Source organism: Aquarana catesbeiana, linkage group LG07 (genome assembly GCF_042186555.1).
Source record: "Aquarana catesbeiana isolate 2022-GZ linkage group LG07, ASM4218655v1, whole genome shotgun sequence".
Taxonomy (NCBI): domain Eukaryota; kingdom Metazoa; phylum Chordata; class Amphibia; order Anura; family Ranidae; genus Aquarana; species Aquarana catesbeiana.
Window position 1 is genome coordinate 111,209,021 of NC_133330.1, and position 15,238 is coordinate 111,224,258.

At 47.0% G+C, this 15,238-nt stretch overlaps 1 protein-coding gene across 2 annotated transcripts in view; it reads right to left on the minus strand.

Moving 5' to 3' along the window:
* Positions 1-11,923, minus strand: part of TEF (TEF transcription factor, PAR bZIP family member) — a 170,311-nt gene extending 158,388 nt beyond the window's left edge. For both annotated transcript variants that reach the window (XM_073592633.1, XM_073592634.1), the window contains exon 1: positions 11,716-11,923. In XM_073592633.1, coding sequence (XP_073448734.1) covers positions 11,716-11,806 — 91 coding nt within the window. In that variant the 5' untranslated portion in view covers positions 11,807-11,923. The remainder of the gene's footprint in view (positions 1-11,715) is intronic.
* Between the last annotated feature and the right edge of the window lie 3,315 nt (positions 11,924-15,238).

The following is a 15,238-nucleotide window of genomic DNA, read 5'->3' on the forward strand; positions in this document are numbered from 1 at the left end:
GATGCCATGCAGTGCTTGAGCTGGTGTGCTTGGGGGACAGGAGCCACACTGGGGCAGATATTCTGTCAGCTCTGCAGGGGCAGGTTCAGAGGTGGTTGACGGCTCGCCAACTTAAGGCAGGAATGGTGGTTTGGGACAATGGCACCAGCTTCCTCTCCACCCTCCGACAGTGCATGCATCAGTGACACTGTCCCCCTTGTCTACCTGTTGGAGCACACGCTGTGTGGAATAATGGACAGGGCACTTGAGGCAGAACAGAGGCAGGAAGAGGAGGACTTCCTTAGCTCTAGCTCCCCTTTTATCCAGACAGTGTTCCTGCGTGCCTGCCGATCACACAGGAAGAGGACGAGGAGGAGGATTGTGTCAGCATGGAGGTGGAGCCTGGCACTCAGCATCAGCAGCAGTCTTTAAGGGATCATTTACAGTCCCAAGAAACCCATGGAATTGTACGTGGCTGGGAGGAGGTGGCTGCGGATCATGTCATCCTTAGTGACCCAGAGGACTCTGGACCGAATGCTTCAGCAAACCTACGCTGCATGGCCTCCCTGATCCTGCAAAGCCTGCGGAAGGATCCTCATATTCGTGGTATCAAGGAGAGGGATCAGTACTGGCTGGCAACCCTCCTTGATCGACGTTACAAGAGTAAGGTTGCAGACCTTATCTTGCCGTCGCAGAGGGAACAGAGGATGAAACATCTTCGGGAGGCCTTGCAGAAAGGTCTGTGCAACGCGTTCCCAGAGACTGGGAGGTTACAAACTCCTGTTCCTGGACAACGTGTTGCCAAGGCTTTGAACAGTCAAAGAAGGAGCGGTGGAGAAGGTGGCCGTCTGACCGATGCGTTTAGACAATTTTTTAGTCCGCAGCCCCAAGGTATGATCGGTTCCAGCAACCATCGCCAGCGTCTGTTTTACATGGTGCAGGAATACCTAGGGGCAAGATCTGACTTGGACACCTTTCCCACCGAAAATCCTCTGGGTTACTGGGTCTTGAGGATGGATCACTGGCCAGAGCTTGCACAGTATGCAATTGAGCTACTGGGCTGTCCTGCATCCAGTGTTCTTTCGGAACGCACATTTAGTGCTGCTGGAGGCTTTGTAACCGATCACAGGGTGCGCCTGTCCACTGACTCGGTCGATCGACTGACCTTCATAAAATGAATCAGTCCTGGATCACCACCAGATACCAAGCACCTGATGCTGATGTAACCGAATACATTTTTTTTTTTTAAATGTCAGATCCCTTCAAGACTGCCTATGCTGATGCTGAGTGACTATCCTGTTATGCTGAGTGAATATCCTCTTCCTCCTCAATGATCATGCTGATAGCTTGTAAGAATATTTTTGTTTCTGGGCGCCGCCACCAGTGGCTAAGGCCCAATTTTTCAGCCCCTGTATAACAGGGGCGTGGAATTACAATTTTTGATGCAATTCTTTGCAGCAGGGCTCGTTCCTGCGCTCCAACTAGAGTATCTGTGAGGGGTTGCAGTGTTGTGGCACCAGTGCCTAAGGCCCAATTTTTCAGCCCCTGTTTAACAGGGGTGTGTAATTACAATTTTTGATGCAATTCTTTGCAGCAGGGCTCGTTCCTGCACTCCAACTAGAGTATCTGTGAGGGGTTGCAGTGTTGTGGCACCAGCACCTGTGCCTAAGGCCCAATTTTTCTGTGCCTGTTCAACAGGGACATGTAATTACAATTCTTGATCTAATATTTCGCAGCAGGGCCCGTTCCAGCGCCCACCAAGAGTAACTGTGAGGACTTACAGTGTTGTGGCACCAGCAAAACCACCAAAGGCCCAATTTTTCTGCCCCTGTTCAACAGGTGCATGTAATTACAATTCTTGATCTAATATTTCACAGCAGGGCCCTGTGAGGGCTTACAGTGTTGTGGCAACACCAACACCTAAGGCCACAATTTCTGCAGAGTATATAGAGCAGGCCCCTACTTTCAAGCATCCAACTTACAAACGACTCCTACTTGCAAACGGAAGGAGACAACAGGAAGTGGGATGAAATCTACCCCTAGGAAGGGAAATTCTCTCCTGTAAGAGTTAATATGGGAAAAACGTTTCTCCTTTCCACTGATGCTTTATCACCAATCCTTGTTTCACTTAAAAACCCCAAATTTTCTAAAAACATTTGTCATTGTGACAGAAAGTGAGGTGAAATCTTCTGAAGAGGAGCACAGACAGCAAAACAAATGTCACAGGGGTGATAACCCGTCCTCATGTTTTCCAAAAAGCTTAAAAATAGATTTTTTTGGCTGGAGCTCCAACTTTAAAAATGTACCAGTTCAAAATTACAAACAGATTCTACTTAACAACAAACCTACAGTCCCTGTCTTGCTTGTATACTGCTGTTTAGAGTATATAGGGCCTGGGGGCCCCACGCCTTTCCTTTTTTTAATTTGGGTGCGGGGTTCCCCTTAATATCCATACAAGACCCAAAGGTCCTAGTAATGGACTGGGGGGGTACCCATGCCATTTGTCTCACTGATTTTCATCCATATTGTCGGGACCCGACATTACATTAAAGCCGCAAGCAGTTTTAAATGACTTTTATTCCTTTAAAAATGTCATTTTGTGCAGGGACTGTTCTAAGCACGGGAAACACGCGCCACTTTACAGGCATACTATAGACACCCCCCAGGTATGATATTTAAAGGAATATTTCACTTTTTTTTTCCACTTTAAGCATCATTAAAATCACTGCTCCCCAAAAAAACGGCCGTTTTTAAAACTTTTTTTTGCGTTGATACATGTCCCCTGGGGCAGGACCCAGGTCCCCAAACCCTTTTTAGGACAATACCATGCAAGTTAGCCTTTAAAATGAGCACTTTTGATTTTGAACGTTCGAGTCCCATAGACTTAAATGGGGTTCTAACGTTCGTGCAAAGTTTCGGTCCGTTCGAAGGTTCTGGTGCGAACTGAACCGTGGGGTGTTCGGCTCATCCCTATTCCTTAATAATTAGATATCAGGTTTAAAGTAAACCTTTGATAAACCAGGGCCATTAGAACAGAACATAGCTGAAAAATGCATACACCGAGTAAAAATAATACTTTAGTAAAAACCGCATGCCAAAGCATTCAGCAGATTTAGGCCCCAATCAAACTTAGAAACGGGGCCATGTGTGAGTACCTGCAGGAGACCCAATGGGAACCCATGCCAAAAGATGTGGACTGGAAGCCCTATTAACCACTTCAGCCCCGGAAGGTTTTACTCCCTTCATGACCAGGCCATTTTTTGCGATACAGCATTACATTACTTTAACTGACAATTGCATGGTCGTGCGACACTTTACCCAAATAGAGCTTTCTTTTGGTGGTATTTGATCATCTCTGTGGTTTTTATTTCTTTCACTATTTTTTGCGCTATAAACAAAAAAAGAGCGACAATTAAAAAGAAAAACTATATTTTAATTTCGGCTATAAAACACATCCAATAAAAATTTTTTTTTAAAAAATCGAATTTCTTCATCAATTTAGGCTAATATATGTTTCGCTACATATTTTTGGTAAAAAAATCCCAATAAGCGTATATTGATTGTTTTGCACAAAAGTTATACCGTATACAAACTATGGGATATTTTTATGGCATTTTTATTTATTTTTTACTAGTAATGGTGGCGATCAGCGATTTTTAGCAGGACTCCGACATTGTGGTGGACAAATTAAAGACCTAACTGCCAATTTTGACACTTTTTTGGGGACCAGTGCTATTATTACAGTGAAAATGCAGTTACTGTACTAATGACACTGGCAGGGAAGGGGTTAACACCAGGGGCGATCAAAGGGTTAAGTGTGCTCCTAATGGGGGGCCAGCTGTGTGGGGGTTGCTCTGCCTGGGTAAAGACAGAGATCCAAGTTCCTGCTTAGCAGGAACCCAAGATCTCCATCTTCTCCCTTGTCAGTATGGCAATCTGCCTTGTTTACATAGGCAGATAGCCGTTCTGCCTCTCCGGGGAACGATCATGGGTGGCCGGCAAACATCGGGTCTGCCAGACCCACGGATTGGCATTCCCCGTGTCCACTTAGCGTGCGCATGCACCTTCTTGTGGCTATTGCACAAAACCACATTAAGGTACATTGTTTTGTACAATAGAGCCAACCTGCCACAGTACATCTGCAGTAGGTGGCCGGCAAGCAGTTAAAAATAATGGGAGCCTGACAGCCCCCACAGCTGTTTGCAGGTATTGCATGTACAGTGCAATTACATGCGAATGGCCGCAAATAACTGCGGGCACCGTCTGTCTCCAATTTCTTTCAAAGGGGCTTCCCCTGCCAGGAAAACCCAAGTGTTGCGTAAAACAATCCATAGACATGAATGACTGTGCGCAGCTGTACTCTGGTATACACCAGCACTTGCATAAATGGGTATAGTATACGGGTGTATGCAAAAAATAGAAAATTCTGTATATATAAATATAAATCTTTTGACTCACCAGTATTTCACTTTTGGGATTTTCCAGTCTGTTCAAAATCAGGGTATATATGCACAGCTATTTCATTCCATATCTCTGTTTTTGGCATTATGCTTGTAATGCAAGTTTTTTGGGTTTAACAGTTCTGGATGATTCTGCATCGTGGGTATGAATGCCTCAGGCATGTTCGGACACTATTCTGCCGGCAAGCTGTCAAAGTGGACAGCTAATCAGAGGTGGTGAAGGCATTCCCTACCCCACAGCTGCACATATTTATGCCCCCGCCACCTATGATTGGCTGTCCGCTCTGGGAGCTTCCCAGCGGGATAGCTGAAGAGTTTTTGGATAAATAGTGTGTGAACATGCCTGAGCTCATAATCTACCAAGGCTTTTTCAGCCATGTCCAGATATGTACAGCTCTGCAAACCACCTGCATATGTTTTCTAGTAAACCAAGAAGTGGACTGTATAGTATGGATCACCAGAAGAGCTATTTTAGATGTTACTTTTTTTTTAAATTCCTCTAACGTTTAAGTGCGATTCGCTACATTTACAAGCATTCCAGTGCAAAAAATGCATGCTATTGTACTTTTTTTTGAAAGTCTTGGAACTGAACGCAGCGTTCACACCTGAAAGCATTTGGTGTAAACAAGCTATGAAGGATGTGCTGTTCAGATTTGTCTTGTGTAATATTGCTCAGGCACTGTAAAAGTTAAGTTGCTATTGCCACATCACTTGGCACTGCTATACAAAGTATGCTGTCTGGCAGACCTCACCCTTTCCATCCTGCTTTTTCATACCTGGAAAAGCTGCCAGTATTTCTGAAAGTAGGTCAATTATATGGAAGTAGATTAGCCACAAGCTGCAACAAATGTTCTGATGTACCACTGACTTGAATGAGCATGTGGTTACACCCACTCTCTGTGCTTATCAACAGGCACTGTCGTCATTATGAAATTGTTCACACCTGGCATCTAAACAATGGGATGAAATTCAACTTGCAGTAACAGCAATTATAAATGTTGGCTAATCACAGCTTATCCTCAAATAACACTGTTATTGTCTTCGTGTTGGTATTAATATTATTTTGTTTTTTTTGGGGGGGGGATGGAATAATTTTATATATTTCTATGACTATTCTGCACATGCACTACCAAATAACAAAATAACAGCATCCATGCAGCTCATTGCGGGCAATTCAGAAACTCTTTCGAATATGAAGGTATTAGTAGGAAACATGTAAAGGGCGGGGGGGGGGGGGGGGGTTGATGATTCCCAATGATAACGATTCATACCTATGTGACTTCAAGTCGCACTTACTTTAAAGTAGTCCCTGTACTACTTTGTTCCGACTTTGATGCGAGATGAGGTCCATAGACCTCCAGTTTACACAGGCATTCCCTGAAATCGTATCAAAATCACGTCGGTAAAATTGCACAACTTTCAAGTCGCGGCAGTGTGAAAGGGGCCTAAAAGAATCCTAGTAAGATTTAATCTTCCAAATAGAAGCACATGTCAGTTTTTTAAAGGGGTTGTAAAGCTTTGCGTTTTTTCACCTTAATGCATCCTATGCCCTTGCACTCTCTGGCCCCCCCGAGCCCCCGTTTTACTTACCCGAACCCCGAATCTCCGTGGGCACGATCCTGCGTTTCTTTCCCCCAGCTCATGTGGGCTCTTCATTGGATGATTGATAGCAGCGCAGCCATTGGCTCCCGCTGCGGTCAATCAAATCTATGACGCGGTGTGCCGTGGGGCTTAGTGATATACTATGGCTATGGCCGCCAACTGTGTCACACGGGAGCGCGCCCGCAAGCTAACCCCATTGGGAGAGCACTTCCCAGAGGGGCGTTAGCTCTGCAGGGAGGAGCCGAGACAGCCGCCGAGGGACCCCAGAAGATGAGGATCGGGACCACTCTGTGCAAAACGAACTGCACAGTGGAAGTAAGTATGATATGTTTTTTATTAAAAAAAAAAAAAAAAATTAAACCTTTACAACCCCTTTAAATCATGTTACCTTGAACGTGAATACATCAGGGTGTCATGTTCATTAGGATTGGCAACATGATTTTTCTCCGCAAGTTACAGTACTGTGCAAATTTTTAGGCAGGTATGAAGAAATGTTGTAAAGTAAAGCCCCATACACACGATAGGACTTTGTACAAACTTTCCTGTGGATTTTTGTACAAAGGGAGTTGGCCATAAGTTTGTATTGCATACAGACGGCAAAACTTTTCCAGGACTTTTTCCAACTTTCACCTAATCACGTGGTTTTTCAGCTCTTTACCACCACCCTTTGGTCAACTTCTGTATTGTTGTCTGATATTGTGTCAATCTCGCCGCTTTTATCGGCAAGATTGACACCTTGCGAGCTGGGTTCACACTGGTGCGGGGATCCGACTTGGATCCCCGCCAATGCCAGGCACTGTTTGGTATGAATCTTGAGGGGGAACTCCACGCCAAATTTTAAATAAAAAACCGGCATGGGTTCCCCTCCAAGGGCATACCAGGCCCTTAGGTCTGGTATGGATTTTAAGGGGAACCCCCATGCCGAAAATACGGCGTGGGCCCCCCCCAAATCCATACCAGACCCTTATCCGATCACGCAACCTGGCCGGTCAGGAAAGGGGGTGGGGACAAGCAAGCACCCCCCCCTGAGCCGTACCAGGCCACATGCCCTCAACATGGGGGGTGGGTGCTCTGGGGGAGGGGGGCGCCCTGCGGCCCCCCACCCCAAAGCACCTTGTTCCCATGTTGATGAGGACAAGGGCCTCTTCCCAACAACCCTGGCCGTTGGTTTACGGTGTCTGTGGGCGGAGGGCTTATCGGAATCCGGGAGCCCCCTTTAATAAGGGGGCCCCCAGATCCCGGCCCCTCCACCCTATGTGAATGAGTATGGGGTACATCGTACCCCTACCCATTCACCTGAGGAAAAAAAGTGTCAATAAAAAAAAAGACACTACACAGGTTTTAAAAGTAATTTATTAGGCAGCTCCGGAGGTCTTCTTCCGACTTCGGGGGTCTTCTGCTGACTTCGGGGGTCTCTCAGGCCTCTTCTCCCTCTCTCCGGTGTTGTCTCCGGGCTCTCTGGTTCTTCTCCGGTGCCTTCTTCCTTCTGCCAGGCTCCTCCGCTATTTTCTGCTCTTTTGCCGCTCTTTTGCTAGCGGAGGAGCCCAGTCTTCAGACATGTCTTCTTCCCTCTTCTCTTCCAGAGATGCTGACACGACGCTCTCTCCGGCTGTAATGCTGTCTGGGCACTCCGCTATGACTTATATAGGCGGTGACCCCGCCCCCTATGACATCACAGTCCCAGGGCATGCTAGGACCGTGAGGTCATAAGGGGGCATGGTCATAGGATGACCCCCGAAGTCGGAAGAAGACCCCTGGAGCTGCCTAATAAATTACTTTTAAAACCTGTGTAGTGTCTTTTTTTTATTGACACTTTTTTCCCCAGGTGAATGGGTAGGGGTACGATGTACCCCATACTCATTCACATAGGGTGGGGGGGCTGGGATCTGGGGGCCCCCTTATTAAAGGGGGCTCCCGGATTCCGATAAGCCCTCCGCCCGCAGACCCCAAAACCAAAGGCCAGGGTTGTCGGGAAGAGGCCCTTGTCCTCATCAACATGGGGACAAGGTGCTTTGGGGTGGGGGGCCGCAGGGCGCCCCCTCCCCCAAAGCACCCACCCCCCCATGTTGAGGGCATGCGGCCTGGTACGGCTCAGGAGGGGGGGCTCTCGCTCGTCCCCACCCCCTTTCCTGACCGGCCGGGTTGCGTGCTCGGATAAGGGCCTGGTATGGATTTGGGGGGGACCCCCATGCCGTTTTTTCGGCGTAGGGGGTTCCCCTTAAAATCCATACCAGACCTAAGAGCCTGATATGCCCCCAGGGGGGAATTCCCTCTCGCTCTCGCCGCAATAGGAAAATGTGTTTTTTTTCCTATTGCAGCCAGCGCAAGATGTACAGTACCCTGTTGCCGAGAGCCAGCGCGATGGGTTCGCGCTGGAAACATTCTCACAGACGCGTACTGTAGTTTGTACAAAAGTCCGATGCCTTTGTGTACACAGGATCGGAATTTGCACCATCTGACTTTTGTTGCCGGAAAGTTTGTGCGTTCGCACAGCCAACAAAAGTCCGATGGAAACAGAAAAAGTTTGTCCGATGGAGCATACACACGGTCGGATGTTGCTCCAAAACAGCTAATTTGCATGTTTGTTGTCAAAAAGTCCAATCGTGTGTACGGGCCTTTAGAATGCTTCCAAAAATAGACTGTGGTCTAAATGGTTTCTTTTTTATTAATTTACAAAATGCAAAGTGAGCAAACAGAAGCAAATTACAAATCAAATCAATATTTGGTGTGACTACCCTTTGGCTTCAAACCAGCATCAATTCTTACACTTGCACACTTTGTATACTTGCACAAAGTCGGGGATTTTGTAGGATTTGAGTAAGGTTTATGAATAATCAATTATATCAAGCAGGTGCTAATGATCATCAATTTCATATGTAGGTTGAAACACAGTCATTAAAACAGAAAAAGCTGTGTAGGAGGCTTAAAACAGGTTGTGGAACAGCCAAGCTGCTCTAAGGTGAAGTTGTAGAAGACAGTTTCGTGTTACAGGTCATACACCATGGCAAGACTAAGCACAGCAACAAGACACAAGGTAGTTATACTGCATCAGCAAGGTCTCTCCCAGCAGACTGGGGTTTCACAGAAATGGGCAACATTGAGGACCATAGATGCAATAGTTGGCCAAGGAAACGTAATGCAGCAGATGAAAGACACATCATGGTTACTTCCCTTCAACATCAGAAGATGTCCAGCAGTGCCATCAGTACATAACTGGAGGAACCCACCCATCCACTGTATGGAGAAGTCTGGCCAGAAATGGTCTTCATAGAAGAACTGCGGCCAAAAAGCCATACCTCTGACGTGGAAACAAGGCTAAGCAACTCAACTATGCATGAAAACATGGGAACTGGGGTGCAGAAAAATGGCAGCAGTAACTCTGAACTGATGAGTCAAAATTTTAAATATGTAGCTGTAGCAGAATACAGTTTGTTTGGTGAAGGGCTGGAGAGCGGTACAATAATGTATGGCTGCAGGCAATCAATGAAGCATGGCGGAGGTGCAAGTTTGGGGCTACATTTCTGCAAAAGGAGTTGGTGATTTGGTCAGGCTCAATGGTGTCCTCAATGCTCAGAAATACAGGCAGGTACTTATCCATAATATCAGTCAGGCGTGTGATTGGGCCCAAATTTATTCTGCAGCAGGACAACTACCCTAAACATACAGCCAATGTCATTAGCATTAAGAAGACCCTGGAGTCCTGGAAGTGATGGCTTGGCCACCACAAAGCCCTGATCTCAATTTTATCGAGTCTGTCTGGGATTACATGAGAGACAGAGAGATTTGAGGCAGACTCCATCCACAGAAGATCTGTGGTTAATTTTCCAAGATGTTTGGAATAACCTGCCGAGTTCACTCAAAAATGGTGTGCAAGTGTACCTGATGCTGTTTTGAAGGCAAAGTTTGGTCACACCAAATATTGATTTGATTTGTATTTTTCTTCTGTTCATATACTTTCCATTTTGTTAATTGATAAAAATAAACTACTAACACTTCTATTTCTAAAAGCATTCTTAAAGCAGAGCGCCACCCAAAAAGGGAAGCTCCACTTGTTCGCACCGCCCCCCCGCCACTGCCACATTTGGCACTTTTTGGGGGTGTGGATACCTGTCAAAACCTGTACCCACACCTACTTCCAGGTAATATCACCGCACGATCAGTGCGAATTTCCAGCCCCTCCTTCATCCTCGCTGCCTTCTGGGAGACACACAGGTCCCAGAAGACAGCGGGAACCAATTTTAAAAAGCGCATCGTGACTCAGGCATGCACAGCAGGAAGCAGGCTGTGAAGCCGCAAATTCTGTCTGGCAGAATTTGGGGTTCCCATTGACATGAGATCATGACTTGCTCCAGTCAAATGGTATCTCAAATCTATGGGGAGTTCAGTAAATGAAGTGCCCCAAACAGTAAAAATGCAGAGCTACTCAGGGAAGTTATACTTACAAGGCAAGGTGCAATGATGCTTTCCCATGCAACCACTGTGATATGACATGACCAAGTTCAAAGAACACATGTGGAAGCATCATTACATTGTGCTGTGTCAGCAGCTTTTTCCTGCACAGCTCTTCCATTACCTGAATAGATGATAAGCATGCTGGAAAAAATGTAACCTTTTGAAGGTTTTAGTTAAATCTATAGTGCTTTGGTACTTGTATTGAAGTAGGAAACCCTATGATGCCTGCAACTAAAGATACAGTTAGTCTCCCTACATGAACATTCTATTTTCGAACTTGCAAAGATACGGACATGCGTTTGTATGTCCAATCATGTGAGTTAGTTCACATTTCTGGCATAAAATCTTATACATGCATCCTCTACAAGTGGTTGTGCTTCTGTGTACTTTACTGTATACAGTACTTTATCTTTATTTCAACCTTTTTTTCCATGTATTATTTGTGCAAAATGTGTTATGAAACTACTACAATAATTTATTGGGCTGATTGTGTTGATTGGTACTTTGTTGACCAAACAAACTGGACTTAAGAACATGCTCTCGGAATGGAATTCGTTCGTATGTAGGGGACTTACTTTATAAATTAGTTTTTGCATCTAAAAGCATGGTGCCTAAGGGGAGGGTGCCTCATTAACATATCTTAGTCACCAGGGTGCGGTGTGAACAGGTACAAACCTGTGACATTCAATAAAGAGACTTTGAATCTCAACTTTGCACAGTTTCGAAAGATCTTTTCGGTGGACGTCAATCCATATTATTGCTCAGGAGAATGTTTATAATAATGAATTTAAATCTGAAAATATTCTCAGCCTTCCAAAACTTTTTTGGGCTATTTAATTTCATTATAGATTAATACCAGTAAATTTAGCTGCAGATCCAATTTTGCTAGAGCAAGGCAAGACTGAAAAAATATTTTAAAACTAAAGTCACCTTTTTTTAATGCTACAGATTATTATTATTATACAGAATTTATATAGCGCCAACAGTTTGCGCAGCGCTTTACAACATGAGGGCAGACAGTACAGTTACAATACAATGCATATTATATAACACAATAATCAGAATGTGCATTTTGTGATTAAATCATTTTAGTCTACTGCAGAATAATTCTTTAGGGTTTAGCAACAGGAATTTACAGCAATCTCAAATGCAAAGTTAAGCTTGCTCAAGAAAACCCACTTTGTACATTTTGATAATAAATTTTAATTCATCTGTGTTTTACCTGTGTCCTGCTGTGGCAAAGAATATTCCAGGAGAGATTTCAGCATTTCAGGGATATCCAGAACGCCTCTGACAGTCTCGGATTTGGACATTGTTGCTGCTGGAATAGAGCACAGGCACACACAATGACACTTGTTTGGGATTACACAAGAAAAGAACCCTAGGGAGGAGAGTGCTCGGGGCTTCTACACTTAATGACTCTCCAATAGCTGTAAAAGGGAGGGAGCAGTAACATGGAAATTTTCCGAGACCAATGATATGAAAAGAGGATCTATTACCTAACCAGAAGGAGGACCTTTAGCTTGCAGAAGGGACTGGTTATGTAAGAGGACTGTACAGATAAAGTGTGTCACCTATATTTAGTAACTTTAACCCAAGCAATGCACAGAATAAAGCATAACTTTCATTCCAGCCACTCAAAATAAAAGACACAGACTATTAAAATAGATGTATAACCTTATTTAGGCTGGGTTCACACTTGTGCAATCACAGACATCGCATATGATTCGCACCGCATTGCTGTGCAGATCATATGCTGTGTCTGTGCGATACAAAATCAGTCATACAAATTGTATAGCAGAAATCGCATCGCATTCGCACCAAAATGGTGCAGGACCCTTTTTTTGGTCTGCACTGGAATCGGATTGCATGGGTGTTCACATTCCTGCACCATTTCACAGTTCGCACTGCGATCTGTGAACCGATCTGGGGGTGTCATTAACTTTAAATTGACACCTGCAGCGGTTCGCAGATGTCAGTGTGAACTTCTGACATTTCAGATCTCAGCCAATGGGCAAGGATTTCTTTGAATCCCATGGCCTGCTGGAAGTACCTATATATTTGGGGGGAGTCAGGTGATCTAGGTTCTGTGCCACCTGGGTGGACGTGTGTCGTGGGGCTGCTAGGCAGGAGATTGGGCCTATCCCGGGGGCATTTGGCAGCTAGGCTGTCTGAGGGCCTATCCAGAAGCAAAAGAGCAGTGCACGGTTGGGATTGCAGCTTGCAGTCCAACCAGAAGTGACGGTTCTGTCGGCCGAAAAACCTGTCAGTGGTTGGAGGAAGAGGGGAAGCTGTTGCCACTAAGGGACCAACCGTCTTTACCAGGGACCACAGTGAGTAACTGAGGCAAGTACCGGAGCAGTATTCTCACTGAACCGGCACGGTGGAGAATCGGGAAACTTCAGGAGGTGATCAAGTCAGAGATACCCAGCCAGCGGAGGTGACGCTTGCAGAGCAGCCTTGTTTGCCAAGCCAGGGACCGAGCAGGCCAGCGGGGTGAAGCTTGAGAAGTATCTGTAAGTGTCAAGTTAGGGACCCAGCAATGAGGCAGGGGTGAGGCTTTAGGAAGATACCACTGTGAAGATTGGAGGAGCTCAAGGGGTTCAGTGGCAGTGAATCAGTGGGTCTAGTAAAAGACCGGGAGCTCAGTGTACTGAAGCACTACAAGGAGAAGTTGTAGTGAAGGTGAAGGAACTGTTTTGTGTTTGGAAATGTTAAAGACTGTTGCCATAGGAGACAACATTCCTGCATGTGCAGATGTGGTGTCTTGCTGGATGTCTTTCCCTGCATGGCTGTTCTCCTATTGAAGTCTCAGAGTCTGCCAATTGAAATTGCAACTACCTAAGGGTGTCCTGGACCCTCTTTCCCCCACAAAAGTTTGTAAGAGAAATAAACATCTCTTTTGCATTCAAGAAGTGTCTGGTGCCCAATAACTTTATCCACCTTGCACCCACTATGCCTCACAACCCACCATATTCAGAAGGATGTCAGCTATCTCTGGCCCTGGAGGTTCTCATTAGACTGAAGTAGGCCAGGGACCTTGCTACACGCGTTTTTACTGCGATTCGCCGGGCGACAATTGCGGCAAAATGACACCATGATTTGGTGATTTTCAAAATAGCAGGGATCGCAAGGGCGTTCTGCGATTTGCGTTTCCAAATCGCGGGCAGAATCTGGCGTTTTTAGGTCCAAAGCAGTGGCGGAATTACCGGGGTTACAACAGTCACACTTGCGACGGGGCCCGGCCTTCCGCCACTGTGGGGGGGCCCAGTGGGGTTGCTCTTCACGGGGCTCTGAGCGGAGAGCGTGTCTCTCATCTAACAGCAGCACAGAGACACCGGCATCGTTTGTTTTATTTCCCTCTCCGTGTGTCCTCTCTCGCACGGGATGACAGAGGACACACAGCTGATCTTCTCCCCCCTCCCCTCTCGGTGCTCCGCGGGCAGTCAAGTGTGAAGCTAAGGAGCTCACATTTCCCGCAGAGCACACAGGAGGGGGGAGGGGGGAGAAGATCAACTGTGTGTCCTCTGTCATCCCGTGCAAGAGAGGACACACGGAGAGGGAAATAAAACAAACGATGCCGGTGTCTCTGTGCTGCTGTTAGATGAGAGACACACAGGCGTTGCCGGGGGGGGGTGGGCCGCACCGGGTGACACCCGCCAGAGGGGTGACACCTGTGGGTAGTGGCACCGCACGCCGCAAGTCCTCACCCCTACACAGCGCTGTGCACAGCGGAGTGGACCGAAACCGCCTCCCCCTCCTCTCTGTTTATGGAGGGGGGGGAGGAGGAGTCCGAGGGACACATGCCGCTGTGCCTATCCCGCGCTGTTCTGAGGTCTGTAAAGTTTTTATCAAAATAGACATGTGCTGGGGGGAACGCTATGGGAGGGGGGTCTGCACTGATGGAGGGACGGTGGTCTGCACTGAGGGGGGTCTGCACTGAGTGGGGTCTGCATTAATGGGGGGGTCTGCACTGAGGGGGGTGGTCTGCAATGCGGGGTCTGCACTGATGGAGGGGGGTGGTCTGCAATGAGGGGAGTTTGCATTGATGGGGGGGATCTGCACTGATGGAGGGGGAGTGGTCTGCATTGTGGGGGGCCTGCACTGATGAAGGGGGTCTGTACTGAGGGGGGGTGTGAACTGATGGAGGGGGGTCTGCAATGAGGGAGGGGAGGTCTGCACTGATGGAGGGGGGTCTGTACTGAGGGGGGTGTGAACTGATGCAGGGGGGGTCTGCAATGAGGGGGGTCTGGTCTGCATTGTGGGGGGCCTGCACTGATGGAGGGGGGGTCTGCAATGAGGGAGGGGAGGTCTGCACTGATGGAGGGGGTCTACACTGGGGTCTATAGTGATAGAGGGGGGTCTATACTGATAGATGAGGGCCTGCACTAAGGGGGGTCTATACTGATAGATGGGGTCTGCACTAAGGGGGTCTACACTGATAGATGGGGGTCTATGCTGATAGAGGGGGGCTATACTGATGGATGGGGTCTGTACTTAGTGAGGAGGATCTATACTGGGGGTTCTGTACTTAGTGTTGGGTCTATACTGAGAGGGGGGTCTGTACTGAGGGGGGCTATAGTTGGTAGAGGGGGGTGACACCAATTTTTTCCTCACCGGGTGACACCAACCCTAGTGATGCCACTGGAGAGACACGCTCTCCGCTCAGAGCCATGCTGTCCTGAGAAGACAGAGGACTCTGATGGGCACTGATAGAGGACACTGATGGGCACTGATAGAGGGCA